The sequence below is a fragment of the Cottoperca gobio genome, chromosome 19, assembly GCF_900634415.1.
Source record: "Cottoperca gobio chromosome 19, fCotGob3.1, whole genome shotgun sequence".
NCBI lineage: Eukaryota > Metazoa > Chordata > Actinopteri > Perciformes > Bovichtidae > Cottoperca > Cottoperca gobio.
In genome coordinates, this window is record NC_041373.1 from 780,001 (window position 1) to 806,096 (window position 26,096).

Consider the following 26,096-nt stretch of genomic DNA (forward strand, 5'->3'; position numbering starts at 1 on the left):
TGCTTTGTCTCAGGATGATTTGTAATCAAACTATGCTTCCATTCAGACGTATCTATTAGAAACAACTTCTTCTAGCTCCACAACTCAGAGTCTGTTGAATGTCACAGTGAAATGCCGCTGCTTCTGTATCTGCTAACGTTATTTTTTCTCTCTCACTGATTTTGTCATTTGTATATGCAAACGTGTGTTTGTGTGTGTGGTGCCCTAGTGGTACCCTGAGGTGAGACACCACTGCCCCAATACTCCCATCATCCTGGTGGGCACCAAGCTGGATCTGCGAGATGACAAGGATACTATTGAGAGGCTGCGAGACAAGAAGCTTTCCCCCATCACCTACCCGCAGGGCCTGGCCATGGCAAGAGAGATTGGTAAGGCTGTGTGTGCCACGTGTTGAAGATTCAATCATGTATTACCATTCATTTTGCTACAATTAATGAATGATTGCAAGAAATGAAGGAGCAAGTTATTATTGCAAATCAGGTCAAGTGGTGAATCAGAATATTTCATACAGTAAGTTTGTCAAAACATTTCTGCATTCTCAAGGTAACTACAGTTCTCATTGAGGTATGGATGCTGAGCTATAGAGGCTTTGAGTCAGGACGGGGTTTACCTAGCTTCGCATAAAGACTGCAAGCAGAGGGAAACAGCTGGCCTGATTCTGAATAAAGTGTAGAAATACACCTACAAACACCTCTAGAGCTCACTAATGTAATGTTATATCTCTGTGATTTAATCTGTACACACGCAGAAATCTAAAAATCATAGTTTGGTTTTAGTGGGGATTCTGTTTGTGGAAGTGCTCCTGAAGTCTTGTGATGACAGTGAGGTTGGAACCTGAGTCTTGCTATACTTGAGCACTAGAAGCAGTTTCACTCACTGAGACGTGTTCCCTCCTCAGGGGCTGTGAAGTACCTAGAGTGCTCTGCACTGACCCAGCGAGGCCTGAAGACGGTATTCGATGAGGCCATCCGAGCCGTCCTCTGCCCTCCGCCTGTGAAGAAGAGGGGGAAGAGGTGCACCATGTTCTGAGGAGGTTGCTTAAACACTACACTACATCACCATGAACAACAACCACTACTTCTCTGAGAGGATGAGAGAGAAAACTAGCGAGAGTGAGTGTGCACTGCTGAGATTGCTTTCTTTATATTGATGTTTTTTCAAAGCAATATTGGCAACAAGACCAATATTTAATCCAATTTTTTTACCATTACTGAATGGGCTCATAGGTTGTCTGTGAAAGACATTGACTGTCCACCTACTTTGTACTCATAGAACCACATCAAGTTGCCATGAGGGCCGACAAAGGCTTCTATTACTCGTCTTCATACTGCAACATCTCTTCTTTTTCAGCCATGCCTGCTTGAATTAATGCAGTGTTGACTAGATAGAAAGTGTACTATGAATACGCCTTCAGGTCTGAAGTTACCCTCAGCTCCTGATCTAAGATCAGCATGTGGAGATAAAGGGCATGCACACAGAAATCTGTTGGTAGTGACAGTAAAAACAAGATACTACCGCCTGCATTCACTGAATTTCACAAATAGAGCATGGTGTCTTAAATGTAAATAATGTGGTTTTCTAGAAAAAATGAGAATAATAAGATAAAGGGAGAATCTGGTTTATTAAAACCTGGGTCTTATTTTTGTAGTTTTAGCCCTTATTCCAATCAGTAATAACATGCATGCTGTGATTGAACAACACTGAGGAGTCAGGAAACACAAGAAAGTGCTTTAGAGCAGCTCTAGCTGTTCATAGTTAACAGTTAAAACTTAATCTTGAAGCCCTGTCTTGTCGAAATCTAGTTTAAGACCTTCATTATTTCACTAATTTGCTAATATGTTGTATATTGTCAAACCAGTGTATTTAATCAAATTACCACACAGACAATGTGGACCAGGTGTTCTGGTTAAGAAAAGCTGTAACACTGGATACGGTTGCTTGCCCTTCTCAGCAGTGCAATGTAGTTGATACTGATAGGAATGATGGACAAAACTATGGAAATGTTCCTCTAAAAGGCTTATATGGAAGAGACCTAGCATAACATTGAAAAGTAACAGTGACTTTTAACTCCAGTATCTCTGAACTCATCACGTTTGAGGCTTTTCTCATTTAGCCTTCCACAAATCCTCAATCCTAACCTTTGAGTTTGAGTGTGAAGGCTCATTCTTCACCTTGTGAATAGTAGAAACAAAAGAATTCCACAAGGTCCACTTACTTAGTGTTACTGAAGCTTTCAGCCACACCTTGCTGCCTGATCAGCAAATTAGTTCTCTCAAAAGAAGGCCATGAGATGACGCTGCTATTTACAAGGTCAGGAATTTAAATTCAAGCTCAACCTGTGAATACCTGAGCTTTTAATTGCGTCTCACAGTTAAGACTTCTGTGGGTCATTCGCTAATGAAGCCCATGGGATGAAGGCTCTGGAAAAAGCTACTGAGTGAACCTTGAGTTAAATTGTCAAATTACCTGAAGTTGTGATCTATTTCTTACTTTGGACAAACATCTGATCTGAGTCAAGTGTCTTTGGGTAACTTCATCTAACTGTGAATATGTGACAGACAAGCATGCCAAACATGGGGGCTGTACAACCTTGCTGCCTGAGTTCTGCCTCTGGGGGTGGAGGAGCTTGCATGGGTCTTAAAATATTCTGTCTTAATTTATCCCATTGTTTAGATCTTGTCTCCGTTCCTCTGTGTGTGTGCGTGTGTGTGTGCGTGTGAGTGTGTGTGTGCGTGTGCGTGTGTGTGTGTGTCACAGGCGTGTATATGAACGCTGGTGTTTGTGTGTGTGTGTGTGGACGAGCACGTGTCGGTATCAGTGAGACAGCTTTGTTTCACAGTTTGGGGTAGTGCATAAAAGACAGTATTGTTTAAGCCAAGTTTTTTAGTGTCCAGTTTTTGGTACTATTTCATATTGTATTGTAGTAATACACAAGACTTTTCAACAATCTGTGGACAAAAAGAAAGAAAAAATGGATATTAATGACATCTAGTGATGTACAGAATAATCCTTATAAAAGGAATGCGTTATGTATATCTATCTACATGTACCTGAATATTTAGCTCTTAAAACTAAAACAATTAAAACTAAAGGGATTATAGTCGCTTGTGTTGAAGTTAGAAGTGTTGCTAACAGTGCACAATAAAGGGGCCAATCTTTGTAGTTTGTCATTGTGGCAAACAGTGCAGATTGCACCTTTTTATGAAATGCATTTCTGTATGGTTACAGGTCTGCAGTGTGTCTGTCTCCCTCGTGTGGTGAGACGCAGCACTGCAGTCCACTCTGTCATGCTGTCTTTGGTTGGCATAGCAAACTGTGGTTGACTCATGTTGTGTGGTCCTGCCTAGCTGAAGGTGTTGAAATGTAGATGAGAAATGCAGCAAAAAATTCTAAAATCTACTATTGCATGGAAGTTCTCTGGTTATTTGACCCACTGTAATTCTTAGGAGAGGCTGTATAATAAAATGCATTGGCCATGTATGTATGTAATGTAAGATGACTTGTATACTTGTTCCAACTGTTTGTCTTATTTTTTATTACTTCACATGTCTGTGTGGTGAAATATTTCAATTTTTTGTATACTAAATACAAATGTATATGTAAGGTACTCTGCATTCTGTCATGATTTGTTCTTCACTTTCTTCTTTACATCCCATAATAATGTGAGAACATGAAAGAAACAGAAGTAAAGTAAGTGGACTTATTGCTCTGCTCGGTAAATACAATACAATAAATAAGAACATGATCATTAAATAAACAAACATGCAAACGAGCACTTTGGTAAATATTACATAGTTTATTATCATTTAAGGAAGGAAGTCTTTGTCGTTTTTAGTATTATAGTATCGTTTAATTAATCTGTTCTCCAAACTAGCCCTTGGGACATGTCCCGTGGAAATCTCTTTGAAATTGGTAATTTGTATGTTCAATATATAAACAGAAATAAGACAATTGGTTGACAGAAAATGAACTGATACTTGTTTTGATAACTTACTAATTTAAATACTTCTTCAAGCAAAACGAGTTTCATGTTCTGCTTCCCTTTAGCTCATGTGTGTTAGACTGTTCCTTAGATAAAACAATTGAAGACATAACCAGGGACTAAACAAAATTGTAAGTCTTAACGACATCAATCCAATTAACTTGACTGATAAATGCATAAAATAATAATAATTAGCTGCTGCCAGGTTACCCAGACATGTATGGATGGATTTTATACAATTCTAACGTACACTGATTCCCAAACTTTTAAACGAAACAAAGTAAGACATACTCAATGCAGTTTGCTGCACTTCTGTTCTTCCAAAAAAATTCAAACAAAATTATGAATCCTTTTAATTTTGTCCAGATGATGTAATCCCTGTAAATCCCCTTCATACAGAAGGAGTTCTATCTGCAGGGAACCTCAATCCACAGCTTTGCTTACAGAGCAAACACTGCCCTCACAGCTTGTGTGACTTGTTGTGCTATTGCTTTATCAAAATGTCCATTATATTTAAATGTTATGCCTATATACTCACAGTCATAAAATAATGACCATAATGACACTTGTGCTGTAGTTTTAGCACGTTTTGCAATGATAATACAGAATTTTGCTGGTGCCTCAGCCATTATGATTGTATCATCTGTGTAAAGCAGTACATATAATGTTGAATAAACCCCTACATCACCATTACTCAGACTTGTTTCTAACCTCATCTGCAAACATGTTAAGCCCTCTGTGGTTAGTTACCAATAACACTTCAAATCATTTACATAAATAGCAAAGAAACATGCTCCAATAATACATCAAAGAGGTTGGTTGTGCAGTGGTTGAGTTTAATTACTGAAAACAAATGGACTTGTATTTGTATAATGCAGTGACTGTTAGAATTTGTGGTTTCCCCTCTGAGCTGGGCGGTGTACTGAGACTCATGTTGCTCAGCATGCCAGGAAGCCTCCGTCCACCGGCAGAGTGACTCCATTAGTCATGTTGCTCTTATCACTCAGCAGGAATAAAATACTGTTCACCACGTCCTCCACCTCTGCACACAGACACACAGGGAGCTCAGTTAACACATGTATGAAGTCAATGTGTGTATACACTGCATCATTGCACAAAACATTTAGTTTGTACCCATGCTGACAATAAGATTAGATTTAGACATTGCATTCTTACTCAGCACCTCGGGATCCTGACTGTCGATGAAAACCATGAACAGAATCGTGAGGTCAGTCTTTGGTGGAGTCTAACACTGACCAAGAACACTCGAGACGTCACTGCAGAGAATGTGAACACAGCTCTCGCTGGACTTATAGGAAGACATAATGGCCAGGCAACATTCCTGAATCTGAATCAACCACCAGCCTCCTTTTCAGTAAGTCCCCTGGTATGACCTCTCCGAAGAGGCTGAGCAGTGAGAGCACGTAGGTAATTTTGAACATGTTCAAAACATCAGCGTTCAACAACGCACCCCAGCGTAACACCGCCTGCTCTTAACGAATACTATCAACAGGTTAGACATGCGTATGTGTATACGTTCACTTTTCAGATCCAATGAAAAGTTGGACTCTGACAAATATTCATATACTCCAGCATACGTTTCTGCCATACGGATATGTGTGACAGGGCTTTATATATATATATATATATATATATATATATATATATATATATATATATATATATATAATTCTAATGGTAAAGTCCAGGACTTAATCTCATCGTTGTTCCCATCGTTGTTCCTGGTGTTTACACAGTGCACCAGAGGACACTGAGATGGATCACATGAACAATGCTATCGCAGACATTGTTTAGTCTTTGCCTTGAAGGCAGGATGTGACTCCTCAGAGGAAGCGTAACCCATTCCATGGCACCACTTAAATCTATAAAGAATCACTACGCTGGCTCTGGTGTTGTGACTATAGGCTTCCCTCAATCTCTTAAAATAGGTGTCAAAGTACCTGGGAGCAGTTCCATGTAGAATCCTAGAACAATATTTTGAGATTAATATCAGTCTTCTAAAAATAGTTTTTGTTGGGATGAGCTCCTGACGGTACAGATGGGGATCTTTAAGCTGAACAGAAAGAGGAATGAAATGTCACTGTATTATAGAACGGAAGAATCAAGAGAGAAAGAAAGAGAATCTGTGTTTCTTAGACAACTTCAATCTCCTTAAAAACAAATCTGCTCAGGTCTGCTGCTGTACAAGCTGTCAGCAGCAGGTAAATACAGCCGCTAGAGTCTGACCTGCAAAGCGGCCGAGGGGGATGCGGGACGTCATGGTCTTGGCTTTTTCGGGGTCGCTCCAGCCCAGGCGACCCATGTCAGTCATCACCACAGTGGGGTTCACACTGTTCACACGGATCTGATCACAACACAACACTGGCTATGAGAACATCATTAAACATCTCATTATTAAACAACAAGCAGAGATAAATTAAAAGTATTTAATCGTGCTTCTTTAATATTCTTCTACTACATAACCTTTCAATGGACTAAAAGATAATGCTAAATCTCATTACATTACATTTAGCTGACGCTTTTATCCAAAGTGACTTACAATCAGTGCAAACAATCATGAGCAGCAAGAATCCTGCAAGTACATTATCTTCAGATAGGTGAAGTGCAGAACTATAGCTTCAAATAAGCCAAACAAAAGTGTAACATACAGAAACAATAGAATACAAATTCTACTATTAGCTACAAATAAGTGCAACATACAAAGAGCAGAACTGTTATTATTATTATTATTATTATTATTATTATTATTATTATTATTATTATTATTATTATTATTATTATTATTATACATTTGTTTTCCTTCATTGGCTGAGGTGCAGTTGAAACATGCGAGTTTTCAGTCTGCGACAGAAGGTGTGTATTGTGGCACTGAAGGACAGTTGGTCGTCCAGCGTCACACCCAGATTCCTTGCAGTCCGAGTCGGGGAAACAACCGAGGTGCCGATGTTGATGGTGAGGTCTTGAATGGGAGAGCCCTTCCCCAGGAGGAAAAGGAGCTCGGTCTTGTCATAAACGCTCTACTACTGTTTAGCTGTTTAAAACACGAAGCCACTTTAACAGCAGCACAAGTCATTTAGTGAACTGACTGCAATATCACCTTAAATGACCAAACGTTGTGCACACACACACCAGCCTGTGTGACACAGCAACAGGGACATAGTCTCGCTCAGTATTAGAGATAGCAGGAGTGTGAGTGGATGAGCTGTACTCTACTGACTGTACTGGTCCCCTATAACAATATGTACTGTTTCATTAAGAGATGCATACAAATAAAATAAGCTGTGTAAGTGCGAGGGTACCTGGTGGGGTCCCAGCTCCAGAGCCATGACTTTAGTCAGCATGTCCAGGGCTGCTTTAGTGACACCTGAACAACAGGAGCAGAAAGACAACAGCTCACCTGTCACCTGCAGCACTAACACCTGGGCGTCCCCCTGCTGCCCCTTCCCTTTTTGATACAAATGTACAAATGACTGAATCAAACACATGGATCTATAGTGGTTAGAGGGGAATCAACAGGGAAAGTAGTTTTCATGTTTGTATTTTAATTTCCTTTTATTTTATATTTATGTTTCTTGATTTCTGTACTTGTGTTATGCACCAATACACAAAAGCAAATTCCTTGTACGTGAAACATGTTTAACAGTGAGGGAATCCACTGCAGATTCAGACAGTGACCATGATTAAACACGCTCAGTTCAGATTGAAGATTTGATTCCAGAATTGTTCATATATGTACTGAACACCTCTATCAGCTACTTTGATTCAAGAGATGCAAGAACTGTAATCTTTACTCAGGAAAGGGCCCAGCAGGTGAATGTTGGCACATGGCTGTTCCTCTGTTACTCACAGTAGACAGCGTGGTCTCTGAGGGCGCACTGCGAGGCCTGGCTGGACACGCTGACGATGGAGCCTCCTGCTCCTCTGGCCTTCATACCCCGGCCCACTATCTGAGCACAGAGACAGAGCTCTGTGTCAACAGTTTGATCGAGCAGACATTTGAATTGAAACTAATGCTGTAGATATGTTTTTATAAAGGGTATGGTTGTCACTCTTTTTTGTTTCAGCACTTATTACTCCCTGAGTGTTTGTGTTACCAACACACTTCACATGCGGAAGGAAGGAAGTGGTCATACTCTCTGATCTCATGACTCTAAGAGCATCCCTCCTTGGTGAAAGTGGTGCTGTTGCAACCATCCCTTCCAAACACTTTCCCTGACACCCTAACCTGAGTTTACATTAATGTGTATATCAGCAAAACATCTTCTTACAACAGAACGAAAAAGAACAAAGTGGAGACAGGAATGTAGGACATGCAGGTGCAGTGGTGAGGATGTGAGCCCTTATTGTACCTGGGAGACATGCAGCACAGCTTTCACATTCACGTTGAATGACCTGGGGATGAAAGACACCTTAGAACATACTAAATATAACAGGTTGCCAAATTCTGAAGCAATATATTCTGACTCATGTGTTCTACATTGTCCTGTATTCTATGACTATTTGCTGCTTCAGCTTCTTAGTTGTAAATCATTAAAGGCACGGATCACCTCCAAATCAGAAATGCATATGTTCCTCTTCCCTGTAGTGCTGTTCATCGTGGTTATTTTGGTGTGAGTGTTGAAGAGGCTCTCCTGAGCTGGCTAACGTTACAGCTCAGCCGAGGGAACGGCATTAATGTTTGCAGCTCGCTGTAGATGCCAGCTTCTTTCTGCGCGGTGATACGGTAGAAAAAGATAAGAGTTTCTACATGAAACTACTCTTAACATGGTCTGTGGATTATCTAGAGTAACTGGGTCATGACTTCTGGAGAGAAACATTGCTGTTGTTTTTATGTATTCTTTTGCCCCTTTGATACACCACAAGCTGAGTGCCATGTAGTTCCATTGCACTGAAGAGATGCAGTCATCTCTATGGCCGATTTCTCCGACACTCTGCAACTCACAACAGATTGATGAGTAGTACTACAGGTCATTGGAATTATTTTTTATTTGTGGGTGAACTGTCCCGTTAAAGTATCCTGTAATTTGTCTTACTGGTCAAACTGGTTGGGCGTGACCTCAAGAAACGGCTGCAGACTGGCAAAGGCAGCATTATTCACCAGCAGATCGATGGGGCCGACGTCCTGCAGGGCCGCCTCCGTGGCCCCCCAGTCTGCCAAGTCCACACACACCGGGGTGATGGAGGCACACTGTGAGAGGAAGCACACGCCAGACATGTCGGAGCAGATCATAGAAAAAGGAAGAGATGAAGGAGAAAAGAGGAATGTCTCAATGTGGTTAGTTGATATTAAAGGCTGATAGATGAACACAGAATAAAAAGAACCAAAACATTTCTTCTTTTCTTGATTTTGTCTATACTGACTCACAAAGCAGTATACTATATCAGTATGAAGCACACACACAGCTTCAGATGGCTGAAAAGATGTTTGAATATTTCAAGATTAATAAGAAAACATCCGCACACTCCATATACACAGACGCGCACACACACACACACACACAATGTTGTAATATTGATATAGATGTTTCTCTGTATATAATAATATGTTATAATAATAATAGTAATAACAACATCAATAATATTAATATAACCATTTTTCTATTTTTTACATTTATTTAAAAAATATATTATTATTATTTTTAACACACTATTTTGTTTTAATGATTTCATAATTTATTAGTTGCCTTGTTTGACATTACATGTCCTCTAGCAGATGCTCTTATCCAGAGCGACTTACAGTGAACTAACTACAGGGACAGTCTCTCTGGAGCAACTCAGAGTTAAGTATCTTGCTCAGGGGCACAATGGTGGCAGCCCTGGTATTGAACTCACAATCTTCTGGTGTTGTAATTAGAAGCCGTAGCACTAGACCACCACCACCACAAATAAAAAGATAATTGCTGCCACATTCATTTCCTATCAGATATACTTTAATTACGGTCTCTGTAACTAGGGGCACTCTAACTGCTCTGATATCAGATTGCTGGAGAATAATAGATAGTTTGTAAATTAAGCAAATACAGGGCCTCATGTCAGCCAAAGTCTGTTTAAGGTAATGAAACTTAAATGTAAAGAGACAGTGTGATATTGTCAATGCACAGTGTTTAAACTCTCACTCTAATAAACATGTCTAGATTTGTCAGATGACATGAAGGTTCACAAGTCATAAACATGGGAACCTCTGCCATCTTTACCATCCATCACATATAACTTCCAAGTGAAAGTAAGTGCAGTACCTCCTGCACCAGGCTGTTCAGGTCAGCCTGCGTGCGTGTGACCGCTGTGACCTTTGCCCCGCAGCGTGCCAGAGCCAGAGCCGTGGCCCTGCCAATCCCTGAGACACAAGACATCCATAAACACAAAGATGTATTACAGAGTGGAGCCGCTGCTGTGACACCAGAGCTGACACACACATTCCACACACGTCTCAGGCTTTGCCCCACTGCGCTGCACGAACAAAGCTTTTTTATATTCCTTTTTCTCACTGACTCTTTGAGTGTATGTGCAAATTCATCATATTCCTTGATCTGTCTTCTGAAGTTCACATGAAATATCCTTACAGAGTTTTAACGTTTGTAAGCCAGTATTTAGTATAGATGGTTATAAATGGTTTATAACTCACTATAATGTAGTTGTATGACTGGTTGTGTTTGGACACATTTCACAACTTTGGATTTTTCTGTTGAATAAAAAAAAAAGGGGTTTGTAGAAAAACGTGTTTATTGGTATCAAAATTATTCTTTTTTTTCTTTACCAGTACTGAAACTGAACAGGTACCACATTTAAACTATTATAAACACATTACAAACAATACCAAGCCCTAAACATGATTGCAATAATTTAAATACTATTACTACATTTTTCAATTTTCCTAATAGGACTTAAACTGGTTGGTTGTCTTCACAACGTCATCGTTTTGAATCCAACCGTTACTATTGTTTATTGTATATTTTATATGTTTTAATGTTGTGTGCTGTGTTATGTGCATGTGTATATACCTTTGCTGTATAGAAGCCAAACACACTGAGGTGGACAATAAAGTTAATCAAATCAAATCAAAGCTGTATCTGACACATGGGAAATTAATGTTAAAACCCAAGACATGATTTCATGGCTGCAGTCTTCCATCAACAGGAACTATTCCAGATGTCCGGTGCATCATTATTAGATGCATTTCTGTAAACTTCAGCCTAACATATTTGATATCTTTGGGAACGATGGGACCTCCAGTTCTGTGGGTTTGAACAATGCACAACATAAAAATGTAACAATGAACCCGTAGGTCCAGCTGGATCCTGAGGTCATTTTCTTACTGTTATTGATTCATTTTTATTGATTTCATTCATGTTTCATGAGGCCTATATGTTCAGCTCTGTGTGTTCTATGGTTCACCTGCAAGACAAATGTTTCTGTTGAGGACAAGTTCAAGTTAATGTTGAATCATATAGGGGATAAAAAATATCAAAAACGATGATTATCATTACCATTATCATGAGGGATTTGGCCCCACGGCCCCTGTGTGTGTCCTGCGGGGCTGAAGAGGGTGTGATTTTTAGAGCAGCCTGGCGGTGTCAGTGCACGCTATCAAAACGTCTTGTGTGTGTATCGTGTGTTGTGTAATGCATTCACCTTTTCCTGCTCCGGTTACAAGAGCTCTTTTGCCTGCAAATGAAATGTCCATGGTCGTTGAAGTCCTCCGAGATCAGCTGCAGATAAATATGCAAAAAGACACACATACACGAGACACACGAGACACACACGGTTACAGACCGAAGAGGAGGGATCAGTCATGTGACTCGTTCGTCTAGTCAGGACTGATCGAGCTAAACTATAGGTAGTGTGCAAACACGTGACAAAACTGTGTGACGTATGCGTGCGACGCCATGTTGGTTGGAAAACAAATCAACAATGGCGTCTAAAGCGAACAACAATAATCCGACTTCTTCAAAGTATTCTGACTCTCTGGAGTCCTCTGCAAAGGCAAGATTAAGAGACCCGTGACCCGTACACGCTAAAGCCGTCGGATTAACGGTCGCCGTTTTGGTTGTGGTTGGGACGTAAGCGTGACGTCACATGCAACTTCCCAGCTCTTTCTCCTAAATCTGCCACACACACATCTCCTGCGTGCAAATCATTAATATTTATTAAAACTTATGTTGTTATTGTTGTTGTATTGTTCCACAAACAGCGTGGAAGTGCTTACCTGCTGTGGGACAGGCAAGCGCTCAGTCCGGGCTGCAGGAAGCTTGTCTGTTCCGCGGGGCTCAAACATTAACACAGGTCATGTCTTCTAGGTCAGTCCTGCACAGTCACTGTGACCAGGCAGCTGTCTGAGTCCAAACATGTTCACACAAATCACAATAAAACATACAGTAGGGCCTACTGCATGTAGCCTACTGAGTCGGCTATGTTATGTATTTTATTTGTAAACAAGGCAATGTATTAATAATTCATTAACTAAATATCCACATTTATTGTGTGTAAAAACAACAAAATAATAAAACAAACAATCTATATAGTGGCATCCATGCACCTTTGCTTCATTTATCCAGGTTTCTACAGATCTGTCTGAGAGTTCAGCCTCCACTATTACCATCATTCAGTGAGTCATGCATTCAAATCAAATCAAATCAAATTTATGTATATAGCCCAATATCACAAATTATACATTTGTCTCAGTGTGCTTTACAGACTGTACAGGTTACGACCCCCTCTGTCCTTAGTAGACCCTCGCATCGCACAAGGAAAAACTTCCTAAAAGAAACCCCACAATTAAAGGGGGAAAAATGGAAGAAACTGAAGAGACTGAGGAGGGATCCCTCTCCCAGGACGGACAGACGTGCAATAGATGTCGTGTGTATAGGATAAACAACATAGTACAAATACAACATTTGACAGAAATTATGTTGTGTTGGAAAAAAAAGAGAAAGTATGGATGAATCCACGAAAATGTCAATAAGGCTTCCCGGTGTCCAGCAGGACCAGGTCAGCAGGCGCTGTCACGATTCATGATCCTGACGTAAAATGTATCAGTGGCAACCTGCCACATGAGAGACAGAGGGGGGAGGAGAGAGGAAGAGAAGGAAGAGAGCAGGGAGGTGTCCCCCGGCAGTCTAAGCCTATAGCAGCATAACTAGGGGCTGATCCAGGGCAAACCTGAGCCAGCCCTAACTATAAGCTTTATCAAAAAGGAAAGTCTTTAGCCTGCTCTTAAATATGGAGAGTGTGTCTGCCTCCCCAACACAAACTGGAAGCTGGTTCCACTGGAGAGGAGCTTGATAGCTGAAGGCTCTGGCTCCCATTGTACTCTTAGAGACTCTAGGAACTACAAGTAACCCTGCAGTCTGGGAGCGTAATGCTCTAGTTGGTTTATAAGGTACTATGAGATCTTTAAGATATGCTGGAGCCTGACCATTAATTAATTTGTAAGTCAGGAGAAGGATTTTGAATTCTATTCTGTATTTTACCTGGAGCCAGTGCAGAGCAGCTAATACAGGAGTAATATGATCCCGTTTCCTTGTTCTAGTCAATACACGTGCCGCTGCATTTTGGATCAACTGAAGAGTCTTAAGCGACTTTTTGGGACAACCTGATAACAATGAGTTGCAGTAATCCAGCCTTGAAGTAACAAATGCATGGACTAGTTTTTCTGCATCATTTTGAGACAGGAAGTGTCTTATTATTGCATTCATAGTAATTACACCTCATCATTCATAACTTGTTTATTTTTCAGATTTTAACTGTACTTTAGAAAAACAAATTGTTGCTCGTGTCTAAAAAAACGTGTCACATTTGTCAAACTTCTGTAGAATTTAAAGTTTTTTTTGCAGAAAAACAATTGAAACATTTCTAACAGTAAGGATAAAACGCAACAGTGAACAGCAACTTGACAAACATCTTAGGGTTAGTTTGGGTAATTATTAATTACGAAATCATGTTATTTATTCTCATTAAATTAGCACCGTGTCATAAATCCAAATCTATTGATTTGGATCACTATTAACGTTTTACCCCTTTTTTCAGATTCCTGGTGAAATGCTTCAAACAGAACCTTGAGCTTTGTATCATCATCTGTGCACGATGGAAGCATTTCATTCAGAAAAAACTCAACTTGAGATTTAGTTAACACTGTTAACGTGTAGCAATTAACACAGGTGTGGACTCCAGTCACACATTTGATGACTTTAGGCTCGACTTGACAACATTTAGAAAGACTTGCTCGACATGGGATTTAACACCAAAGACTCAGGACTTCACTTGACTTGAAAATACTTGATACCTTCCCCCAAGCCCAAAGATTGAAAAGTTATTTAAAAAAAGAGCCACAAATCAATTCATTTCCTGAATCAAATAACGTTAAGGCCAATGATTCCCAACAGGCTGACACTTAATTCCCCAGATCCACTTTGTCTGAACCAACAGCATTCAATCACGTTGCAGGAGAGAAACATGAATAACTGACGTTACAGAGCTCATCTGGAAAAAATTTTATGAAGGATAATTTAGTTTGCGTACAAAAACTACATGGTGGTCATCAAAAAAACTAATTGCAGTATCCAAAACTGTTTCCAAAGCAATTTATGTCTTTTGTCGGGCTCGAAACTCAAACTTCACGATTTGGTACTTGTTGGTCTTGACTTGGTCCCACCTCTGGCAATGAGCACACATATGATCATCACTAGTAAACAGACCTTACAGACACACACAACTAACTAACTAATATACACACACACACACACACAGTTTGGAGAGGCAGTTCCCAGGAGGATGTGGGAAACAGGCTCATATAAATCTGACAGACATTCCATTCCAAATGATGTCATAAACTAGAACACTGCTAAATCATTGCTTTGGTTGCATCATGTTCTGTTCAATGATCCAAACTAAATTCAACAATAAGAGTCAAATATTTGACAATGCAGAAAGGTTTTTATTGTTATTGAAACACAATAATACATCAGTGGTAAAGGTTTACACAAACACTCACGTACTCTCACCCACTGACCTGCAGTGGAACACATGCTCTGGATTTTGGATTCTAGTCTTGTGTGCAAAAAGGTAGACAAGTGTTTTACACAAATACTTTTTACAGGCAGAAATATTGTTGCTGGAGTGGGTGGAGCCAAATAACCAGTTTATCAGAGTACAATTCAGCAAAGTGGCAAACCTGAAGTCCACAGGAGGAAGAGGAGGCTTCTTAGCACTCAGTTTTCACTGGATTTCCATGTAATGAAACATGACCAAGCATCTACTCTGAGGCTGTACAGATTAAATGCCAAAATGCTGATTCAGCATTCTAGTTTAGAGTGTTAGCATGCAAACATTTAATAATTAGCACTAAACACAAAGTGCAGCTGAGGAAGCTGATGGGAATGTCATTAGTTTAAATTTATAAAAAAAAACCTGATGATGGCGCTAGAAGAAAAGTCAGAGGATAAACAAAGTGTACATTTTGTCTGAGTGGTGGCACGTTTCATGGCACTGTGGGTGAAATATCTTTGTCTCCACTAGTTCCAACAAACTCCTTACTTCTGCCTTAAAGAAGTGTATGCAGAGCTAAAAATACAACCTATATAAAGACAAAATACATAATGAAGATCACTCCATTTACACCAACATGGAACTACAGACAGTAACATACAGGAAGTGACGCAGTAGTGCAAAACCTTAAAGATGGGCCTGTTAGAAATGGGCTAATGCAATAACATAATAATACTCCTCTGCTCCATACAGACCGTGAGCAGATTCCTTTATAGCGAGACTGCGCTGCACTTTGTGGAAACCCAAAGTCATTTCATACTACAGCGTTTCTGCTGAGCCACAGTGGAGACACTTGCCTTATGTAGGTCCAACCACCTGCAATAAGCCTCCGTGGGACTCCCAGGACAAGTATTCCCACTTGATTAACATCAGCCCATCGCTTTACAGCCAGTTTGGAGAGAAGGAAAGATTACAGCGACCCATTGAATTCTCAGTTCACCGAGTGCTTGGTCTCAAAGTACTCATCCGTTTATGTGTTGGAGCTGTGGACACCAGGTGGTATCTGGATACAGAAGGCAGTGGACCGTCTTAAACCTGCAGGATGGGAAGAGGACAGTTTATCTTCTCTCATAAGTTCAAACTAAGTGTTTGAGTACAAGAGCCGAAGTAAATCAGTTTAGGTAAAGGGATTCCTATTAAGAAAAATGTGCCGGATTGATCAGATCAACAACAATAAAAATAATCTGCAACGTATGTTTTAAATGTGTCCCAGTCAGATTTGTCACCCTAATGATACTTCTCCAAAGTGAACACTTCAAGTACAATATATGAGCAGAAACATGATTAGTTTTGGTCTGTGTTTCCTGGTTTGGTCAGGGCCTCTTAGTTCCAGGGAAATGCTAATGCTCCATCAGAGTACAGAGTTTGGTGTGGAAGAACTAGACTGGCCTGCAGAGCCCTGACTCCGCCTCCTCAGTGTCTGACCTCACTCATGCCCTGCGGCTGTAATGGAGCACATCCCTACGGCACATCTGCTGGAAGGTTTTGCCACAAGACCCACAACACCCATGCTTTTTAGAATCACATGTTCAACTGGTTATTATTATGCTTACCTTGTGGGGTCCTCAGCCAGTGAAAAGCCTCCAACAATGCCGACCACATTTCTTCTGTTCTCAAAGCCTCCGAAGCTCAGAGTCACCTGTTGCAACACAAACAGAAAACACACAGTCAACTTCAGTGCACAGAGACAATGCGCACGCACGCACACACACACACACTCACCTGCTCCAGCACAGTGTCAGTGGGCAGTTTCTGTAGGTTCTCCAGGTGAGAGTGGAAGAGGTGTGTGTGTGTTAGGGTCACCTCCAGTAGTGCCTCGATGATGTAGCCGATGGTGCAGTCGTCCGGTAGTCGGATCTTCTCTGCTGTGCTGATGAAATTCCCCAAACTGAAAGCAGAGGACAGAGTTTCACACCAGCAGCAGCTGCTGACAGCAGCAATTTCTAAGTAGATTTTTTTTATATCCCACAATTGCGTGTTTGTGTATGTTTAATATTGTAATTTCTAAATATTTGACACTGTTCCAGTCAGTCATTAGACTTTAGGTACCGTCAAAGTATTTTTGGCCCTTATTTTTCTGAACTAATAAGTTTGATATTATTTTTTGTATTTACTAGAAAAAGCCACACTGAGGTTTTACAATCAACATGAATCACTACGTGGATACAGAGGGCACTGCAGGAACTCTTTCCACGGAGTCATTTCATACATTTAGGAATCATTTCCCCATTATGGATTTTTGCAGATACGTCAATATTTTCCAAGTCATTTTAGCCAACTGCAGATTAATAATATAGTAACTGGTTAAATTATTATTATTATTCTTTTTTTTTTTTTTTTTTTTTTTTTTTTTAAAGGAGCCCATTATGTGGCTAAACAATCCTTAAAATTGAAAAATATTAATTAAAAAAACACCTTAAAACGAGCTACAAACACATTGTGCCTCAGTGCACAAAGTGCTAACAGCTTCAGTCCTTTGCGAAACACTTGGCCCTCCTTTTAAGGTCAACTGGAGCAGTGCCTGCTGGGGATGTGCACCTGCCGCTGCGTCTTGGGTTTCAACAGTTTACGCATCAGGAATGCAGAAATGGCCTCAAAATTCAATCACTTCACTACAATGCAGATTCTGCAACTAGGAAAAGACAACACTTTTGCCATATTACGATATCTCAAATCTAAGACTATATCTCGTCTCATATCATAATATCGATATAATCGATATTGCCCAGCAATACCTATGAGTCATGAGAGGTTCAGTTTGAGAGTTTACATACAGGGTTGCTCTTACTGCACATCAAAATGTTGGTTTTCTACCACAAAATGCAGCAAAGTGAGCACCCTGGCTTCAGAAGGTACAACTGTGTGAACCAGTTCAGAAACTAGGCGAGTCCATGACATACCTGGCCCATGGGCTCATTTTCAGTGCCAGGCCTCTGCTGATACAGAACCCTGCTCCACCTGTGGCAAACCAGAACTTTACAGATACCTGAAATGAGACAAAGACCATCATCATCACCACATCAGCCAGCTGTTCTAAAGCGGAAACTTGCTTTTATCGCTTTGCACAGTTTTCAAAAAATTTCTTAGACTGGATTTGGCAACATTTCCTAATAGGATGCGAGCAGACTGACCGATCCGTCACTCTTCACCCTCTCTGCAGCCTCTATAGGATGATCCAGACTGGGCCGGCCGAGGTAGACATCCTGGCTGTGGTGGTAGGACGAGAGCAGCTGCAGCAGGCTGGGCATGATCACATAGTTATCATCATCCACGTGGCAGAACCATCTACAAAAACACACACACACACACACACTTGAGTAAATATGTGTTGGTGGTTTGTATACTCCTGGGATATCTTGGCCATCTCAGAATGTGTTGGTGAGTGTTGCGCTGTTCTCGGCGCACACACTCCTCCTGGTTCTACGGCTGTCAGATTGAGCGTGACTCATTCATACAAAGTATGAGGGACAGCATCCTCAGGTTGGTGAAAAAATAATGTCACATAAATAGATAGTAGCCCAAATAGATGATACAAAGCGAGGGGGCGACGCTAGTCTATCATACAACCCCCCCGTGTGATTCTGCAGGAAAGAAACACCACATGGACGCGGCCTTCACTGTGCATTACATCCCTGCTGTTTAACTCAACTGTTCACGTTTCACTCACTTTTTCTGAGACTCGATGAATTTATCGTACTCCACAGACATCTTGCAGCACAGAGCCTGTCGGGTGTGAGCTGCTGAGCAGTTTGTGTTGATGATGTTAACGCCTGGTGAAGGGAAAGCAGACGACAGTTCAGTTTCAATGCTTCAATTCAAAGCCTACACCTGTATATTTGAGATGCTTTTTTTAATACTTGCCTATATCGTATGCGTTTATTTATTATTTTTTTCCATTTTGTCAGTGTGTTAATAGTATAAACAGGTGACACATTAGACAAAAGGTGTATCGAAATATACAGACATCAACACAAGTATGAAACTGACGTTATGATTTGAATATGGTACTGGTTTAGTTGTATACAAGGCTTTTAGAACATGTAGCACACCCCTGGCAGACATATTGGAAGAAATGTTGTCACAAATGTATTCTTATTTTTGTATCAAATTAATGTTAGAAATGTTTATTCTGATTTGCTGACTCACTACATAATATTGCTACACAAAACAAAAGAGGATTTCCTATGAGAAGAGTCCAGCTTCTCACCTGTTCTCATCCGGAGCTCCTTGTCCTCACCGTCAGTGAATATGAAGGTCTGAAACAGACAAATACACACTGTTAAAGTGGAGAAACACACACACACACACACACACACACACACACACACACCAGAGTTGTTCTTCTCAGTCGGGAACTCATTTTCTTATATTATTGAAGAATGCAGCACAAATGCCCTATTTTGCTAACAAAAATGAAACCTAAATTGAACGGGTTCCTCCTTGGTCAATGCTACAACCGGTCAGGTCAGCAGTGTTTTCGTAAACCTGCTGACAGACAGACAAACTAAGCTGAAAACACAGAACCTCCTTGGCAGAGAATTGAGAATTCAAAAGAAAAAACAGAACATGAAATGCATGTTTCCTTTCATCTTTGAGTTTCTCTTTATGTTCTGTTGTACAAATAGCATCCAAGTTCCACTAGACAGAAGTTTGGACTGACGTGTTTCATCAATCAGCTTCATTCTATCCAGCTGCCCGTGTACGTAAGTCACTCTGATGTAGAAGTGTTTTGCACAGAGCTCTGTACGGACAGTTAGTCATGTACAGTGTGCAGCAGACAGAGCCAGGCCTGCTCAGCCTCTTCAGAGCCCTGCAGGCAGCCTGCATTTAACCTTTACACACCACCTAATGACACATTCAAAAGGCTTGTTGAACTTGACCCTGGGCTCCTAATAAATAACCATCATCGGTGTCTTTATGTGAAGATACCTTCCTCTCTACACACCACACAGACTAATACAGTGGAAGAGCAACACTGACAGATTTACATTAAAGCAGCTTTAATTTTACAAGCAGTTGTAAACACAGGGGCAGAGTTTACTGACCCAAGAGCAGTAAAATAAAATGGCAGCAGGCCTGTAAATATCTGACAGCACAGGGTTAGCTGCAGCTGACAGCTAACACAGAACAGACATGGACTCAGAGCCAGGAAGAGTTGAGCTGTTGATAATGGGAGCACAAACTCCATCCTTTCTGACTGGGACGTTTCTGGGTGAAGTGGGGCAGTTACTGCAGTTAAACCTCCTTCTCTCCACACCGAGGCTCTTTGTCCAGCAGTGAGACTTACTAATTACTTTTATTGGCTCTCAATACAGAGCTGCTCACAGTGCTTTCTGTGATATATAAGAAGTACTTAGGACTACTTTAAACCAAAGCCTGTCTTTATTCACATTTGACTTTTAAAGCTGGTCATGTCATGTTGTCTGACTGTAGTCAGGTTTCCATACAAATGTATCGCAACGTTTGACCGAATTTTGAATGTGGATGAATGCTGGTTTCCCTCCGCTACCGTTCTACAGTTATTATGAGTTGGTTCATGCAGATATAGAGCAGGGGGGCCAACTCTCCAGTCAAAAAACCATCATACCATTACAGAAGAGGGCGCAACAACATGACATAACTAAATAAGCGCCAGTGAACAACAATGTAGAAAACTGGATGAAAATATGTGAGGAAAGTTACATCACTGAGGAGCGATGAGGAGGAGACACATCGTCTGTTCAGCAGAGCAGAAGCTTCAGTGGATGTTAAAGTCACATGCGTCATGTTTGCATCATTCTGTCCAATTTTCTGAGTTTTCAACTGTAAACTAAAACAGGTTTCCTGTTTCCCCCAAATGCTCAAAATAGAGCAGTTGGTTGATTTAATCAATTAGTTGATTCTTCCTCACTATTTTGATAATCCTTAATTCTAAATAATAATGATCTAAAAACTACCTCTAAACAGAGAGGATGCTGACACGACACAGATGGAGTCAAGATCTAAATGTCTTATAAATTTCCTATGCTTCCACTAAATGTCAACGAGGACAAATTAACGGCATCACATGGGAATCTGACGGTGATAAGGCAACACCCTAAAAACAACCAGAACCACAGACGCAGGGTGAACACAGGCTAGTGCCAAATCCATTTGCACTAACATCACTGTATAAACTGCTGCACTGCACAAGGAGGTGCTGCTCCCTGTGCTCCCCTCGCTCCGTCACCACAGGAGCCGCTTCGTGCTGCAGGAATGTGTTTATATGAGAGCTGCTTATTTATTTAAAGATGTCCTCAGAATTGTATGACCTGCTGTCAGTATGCAGCTGATAATAATCACAACTCATGAATTATTATACAGGGCTTTTAACCCATGTAGCACACCCCTAGCAGCCATGTTGGATGGTTCAGCTCTTGTGTAACAGGGTTCTGGAGAGTGGTTATATTAACAACCACAGAAGTTAGCAAATGCATTTATTTCGGTGGGGTTTTGGACTGAGCTGCATATAAATACGATTCATTGTGCTGAAATGATGTGTAAGCTAGCTGAGGACTGTATCCAGGGCTGCAACTACAGCCTCAGTGCGTGCCACCTGCCTGCTCACTAGCTACGTTCTCCAATCACACATCTACGTCAAGCAATTTGCTTCTTGAGAAAACCCCAACCCTACACAGGAAGCTTGTTGAAGGTTACTGCTCATTGTTCTTCTGTCAGTCAGTAGTGTAACATAGGTGAGGGCCAAGTTTGAGATCAGTAGGGCTGGGCGATAGTTCAATACGATCATTTATTAAATGGAATGAAATCGTAATGAAATCATATATTGAGATATCGTGCTGCGAAATCACTTTGTCTAAACTGATAACAAACTCATACTAACTCAAATCTCTTAGAAAATCTGATGAGAAATATTTTTGTTCTATAATTTGTAGATTACAGTGTTGTTTTTACATCACACTTTACATTACCACTCAGTTAAATGCAATTTACAAACTGAACTCCAACTGGCACGCCAGTCAAGGCTACATCCAGAACCATGAAGAAGTTCTCCTCACCTGTTCTTTAGCTTGGGAAACCCAGGTCTGAATCAGCAGCTCCAGTCTGGACTTGTGGTACTTCCTGGTAGTCTTTACTGCAATAAAAATGTCCTTAAACTCTAACAGGTCCCACGGCCCTGAAACTCGAGGGAGAGCTCCTTTTTTGGAGTCCGTCCCACTCTTGGGACTTTGGAAGTCATTCCTGGTCCCTTCAGTCTTGATGGGTCTCCCCTGCACTGCTGAGCTCCTATTCAGCTCTGTGGCAGACTCAGTGTTCTCTGCATGGACAGACACTCCTGCCTGTGCAGGTCTGACTTGGGGTCGGGGCTGAGGCAGGTCCACCTGGCGTGCTGGGGGCTGGAGAGCAGGAATGAGCAGAAGCAGGAGACCGCAGAATGCGAGGGAGAACAGGAAGCAAAACTTGCTGACACCCACTGAAGCTATGTGCATCCTGACGGGCCAATGGAGCAGCTTCATCAGCCTCCAGGGCTGCAGTCACTTCCAACACCACCCTGTCTCATCCTCACACCATCACATGGAATCCTAAATAAAATGGGGAAGATTCAACAAAGTATTTAGGAGGCGTGTTCGTACTTCATTCAGCACGTCAAACAGCAGACACAGGTTACATGCAGAGCTGGACGATGTACTCAGATCTTTTACTTAAGTAAAAGTAGAAATACCACAGTGTAGAAATACTCTGTTAAAAGTAAAAGTCCTGCTTTCAAAATGTTACTTCAGTAAAAGTACAAAAGTATTGGCATCAACATATACTTAACTAATAATTATACTAAAGTAATCAAGTGTATGTAGTGGAGTAAAAGGTACAATATTTGCATATGGGATGTAGTGGAGTAGAAGTACAAAGTAGCAGGAAATGGATATACTCAGGTAAAGTAATCTACCCCAAAAGTGCACTTAAGTACAGTGCTTGTGAGTAAATGTACTTAGTTACTGCCCACCACTGGTTGCATGACGGACCTGTCCGAGTAGAGGAGCTCTTCTAACAGGCGGGAGAAGTTAAGAATCGACCACATGGCATGAATCTAATTATTCATGGTCGACCGGTCACAACAAACACACGGAGGATATTTGCCTGTTTCCGATCACTTCTTCATAATAAGCCAGCTGAACGATGAGCTGAAACTCGCTGTACAGCTCTGTAGAGTCCAAGCTGCAGATTCAGCCGATATTCTCTGTAGGTTCATCATTACAAGCGATGCCTCTCGCGTCACATATAGTCCTTTGATACATTGTTATCATTCATTATTAACATTGTTAAATATCCATTTTAAATGTGAAGCAAGAATTATTGGGTTAATGTACACTGATCAGCCATAACATTATGACCACCTGCCTAATATTGTGTAGGTCCCCCTTTGCAGCCAAAACAGCTCTGACCCTCCGACACCTTCTTCCATTGCTCCGTGGTCCAGTTCTGATGCTCACGTGCCCATTGTAGGCGCTTTCGGCGGTGGACAGGCGTCAGCATGGGCACCCTGACCGGTCTGCGGCTGCGCAGCCCAATACGCAACACCTGTTCTGACACCTTTCTAACAGAACCAGCATTAACTTGTTCAGCAATTTGAGCTACAGTAGCTCTTCTGTTGGATCTGGCCCTTGTCAAAGTCGCTCACATCCTTACGCTTGCCCATTTTTCCTGCTTCCAACACATCAACTTTGAGGACAAAGTGTTCACTTGCTGCCTAAAATATCCCACGCACTGACAGGTGCCATTGTAACGAATTAATCAATGTTATTCACTTCACCTGTCAGTGGTCATAATGTTATGGCTGATCAGTGTAAGTGTTCACTTTAACCTTCCATGAAACGACATTGCCCTGCACAAAATTAAACGTTTTGATTCTGATGTGTAATATGTAAATGTTGATCAGAACCATCACAAACTGTTAATGGTCTGTGAGAGCGATGCTCCTGGTTCCAGTCTGGTAGTATGATATTGTACAAAAAGGTTGAAGGCAACACTAGAATAAAGACTTTTACATTTCCAAACGTATCAGTGTTTTTATTGGCCGACCCTGCACATCCACAAGCTGAACAACGCTGAAGCTAATGACCTGCTGGAGGTGACTGAGGATCACACTGAAACACTCATGTCATGCAGGTTTCATTTAAATGAATGGGAACACACTCAAATGTATCAATAACTGTCTCTATTAACCCTTTTATTTCCATAGAATAATTCTAAAATAAATTGAAATTTCCAGTAAACTTCTAAGAAATGATTAGGGAAATTACACATCCAAAGAATAAAGCGTTTCCTTTAATTGTCTAAATTGAAATGTGTTACTTGCTTTGGAGGTTAATGAAGTCTTACACTGCTCCATGCAATTTAGATTAAAACTACATTACTACAGAGCTACTTCTTTTAATACAGTCACAAATATTCACTTTTATATATGTTCTCACTGTGTCAACGTCTCAATAACTACTTTTGTATTGTTTGGAAACTAACAGCGTGTCTGTGCGAGCACTGTTTATGTAGAAGTATTTTTTAAATAGTAAGGTTTACTGAAAATTCATGTGCTTGGGAACTAGTGAGCATATAATGAGATAAATGAGACTTGGGTTATACTGCAAGAGGTGTGCGAGTTTGTAAACGGATGTTTTGATATAGTATTCTGTTGTGAAACTCTGCCCCTATTTACTTTAATTCATCAAAAACGTTCTCGGTTTTTAGATTATTTGTTCACCGTGGAGGCATGTGAGAAAAACCAACTTTTCTTCAAGAATTCAAGGTAACACAGGGTGAGTAATTGATATACAAATGATAATTTTAGGGGTGAAGTATTCCTTTAATTCGTTTCGTTATCAATGCCGTTCTGTAGCTGACCTTTGACTTTTAAAAAAACAATGCTGTGGAATTGTGGAAGGGCAAGCGAAGAGAGTAACAAGCAAAAACATATAATACAAAGATACATTACGATAAAAAAAAACGAGATTAAAAGTTAATATTTCTAATCAGGTGTTATGCATATTTAGAATACTTGCATTCAAAGTTTGAGGAGTAAAAATCCCATTGACATCCCATTGTAAAGACTACATAGGCTGCACATACACGTTCATTCATTTCCAGTTACTTAAAAAGTGCTATTTCCAGCCGTTTTTAAAGGGCACAGTGCAGACGGGTCACTGCCTTCCTGCTTCCACTGAGAGAACTGTACTGGAAGCCATTGCCTTTCATTATTTAATGCCATTTGAGCTCATTCTGATAACTTGCATATCAAACAACTACGCTACGTCAGTTAAAAATACAATTATTTCAAGACACATTGTTAAATTCGGCATAGGCTACGTATAATTCCTCAATCATTCCGCACCTTCATTACATTTACGTTTAAATGTACTTACTGCTTACGTTACAGCTGTGTAACATTTAAAGTGTGTGAATTCTGAGAAGTCGTTCCAAAAAGGTTTTATTAGAACGTATGTCGACTGAAGAATTCCATCTATGCCGATTTGAAGAGTAGTTTTAATTCCTATTCGGTTGATTCTCTTGTTGTGCAGGGTGCAAAAGTGAGTCTGTAACAAACGCACTCTAAATGGAAAGATTTCAAGAGAAGTTTGGCGTGGAAGAAAAAACAGCTTTGGAAAGAACCAGCACTTACCATGAAATATCAGAAGACACGTTTGACGGCTTTTTTCCACTATGGCGAGGACGGAAGCATAAATATTACTGAAACACAACTAGATTACTGGAAAACTAGTTTCGATGGTTTTGAATGATAACCTAAATGCAACCGGATCCACTGCTCGACTCTGCCTTCTTTTTGTTCCGCCGTGACTTTAAATGAAACCTAACGACAACAGTTTGGTAGGTTCTCTTCTGCCAGCTCGGATCATATCATCGGGTTTATTTGGCGTTTATGAAGTTATTAAGAAGACGTAAACTAGCACAAAGTTACTTTCACGGCCAGCCCGTCCACTTCTAGTTAACCAAACATTCCACAAACCACTAAACTCATGTCGGTAAGCTCGCCAAGCTAGCAAGGAAAATACAATTGGTACAGCCGTCA

General features: G+C 40.7%; 3 protein-coding genes across 5 annotated transcripts in view; 1 reads left to right on the forward strand and 2 right to left on the reverse strand.

Moving 5' to 3' along the window:
- The window catches only part of rac3b (Rac family small GTPase 3b), an 11,254-nt gene extending 7,647 nt beyond the window's left edge, over positions 1-3,607 (forward strand). The window contains exons 5-6 of the mRNA XM_029455592.1: positions 209-368; positions 899-3,607. Of these exons, the coding sequence (XP_029311452.1) occupies positions 209-368; positions 899-1,029 (291 nt within the window). The 3' untranslated portion in view covers positions 1,030-3,607. The remainder of the gene's footprint in view (positions 1-208; positions 369-898) is intronic.
- A 1,190-nt stretch (positions 3,608-4,797) lies between these two features.
- On the reverse strand, positions 4,798-11,810 carry dcxr (dicarbonyl/L-xylulose reductase). Of its 3 annotated transcripts, XR_003834105.1 has the most exons (10): positions 11,633-11,810; positions 10,626-10,682; positions 10,240-10,337; positions 9,037-9,191; positions 8,353-8,395; positions 7,851-7,950; positions 7,303-7,367; positions 6,230-6,347; positions 5,944-6,056; positions 4,906-5,024 (listed from the first exon to the last, which is right to left on the reverse strand). XR_003834105.1 is itself a non-coding variant. In XM_029455590.1 (9 exons), the coding sequence occupies exons 1-9, from the start codon at positions 11,682-11,684 to the stop codon at positions 4,921-4,923; spliced, it is 792 nt and encodes a 263-aa protein (XP_029311450.1). In that variant the 5' UTR covers positions 11,685-11,810; the 3' UTR covers positions 4,798-4,920. The 3 variants fall into 3 exon arrangements, 2 of the variants coding, with proteins under 2 accessions (XP_029311450.1, XP_029311451.1); XM_029455590.1 differs by lacking the exon at positions 5,944-6,056 and having other exon boundaries at positions 4,798-5,024; XM_029455591.1 differs by lacking the exons at positions 5,944-6,056; positions 10,626-10,682 and having other exon boundaries at positions 4,891-5,024.
- Positions 11,811-14,912: 3,102 nt separating this feature from the next.
- rfng (RFNG O-fucosylpeptide 3-beta-N-acetylglucosaminyltransferase) lies at positions 14,913-26,086 on the reverse strand. The gene is made up of 9 exons (XM_029456973.1): positions 25,689-26,086; positions 22,078-22,602; positions 19,251-19,299; positions 18,711-18,813; positions 18,175-18,328; positions 17,944-18,029; positions 16,766-16,931; positions 16,597-16,682; positions 14,913-16,078 (listed from the first exon to the last, which is right to left on the reverse strand). The coding sequence occupies exons 2-9, from the start codon at positions 22,534-22,536 to the stop codon at positions 16,006-16,008; spliced, it is 1,176 nt and encodes a 391-aa protein (XP_029312833.1). The 5' UTR covers positions 22,537-22,602; positions 25,689-26,086; the 3' UTR covers positions 14,913-16,005.
- Between the last annotated feature and the right edge of the window lie 10 nt (positions 26,087-26,096).

Coding starts and splice junctions, on each gene's coding strand:
- dcxr (XM_029455590.1), bottom strand. CDS start 11,684: ATGGACATTTCATTTGCAGGCAAAAGAGCTCTTGTAACCGGAGCAGGA. Junction 8,396..9,036: donor ACGCCCAACCAGTTTGACCA/GTAAGACAAATT, acceptor TTTCATCCCCAG/GTCATTCAACGTGAATGTGA. Junction 7,368..7,850: donor CAGAGACCACGCTGTCTACT/GTGAGTAACAGA, acceptor CCTGTTGTTCAG/GTGTCACTAAAGCAGCCCTG.
- rfng (XM_029456973.1), bottom strand. CDS start 22,536: ATGAAGCTGCTCCATTGGCCCGTCAGGATGCACATAGCTTCAGTGGGT. Junction 18,329..18,710: donor TTCATCGAGTCTCAGAAAAA/GTGAGTGAAACG, acceptor GTGTTTTTGTAG/ATGGTTCTGCCACGTGGATG. Junction 16,932..17,943: donor AAAATGAGCCCATGGGCCAG/GTATGTCATGGA, acceptor CTCTGCTTTCAG/TTTGGGGAATTTCATCAGCA.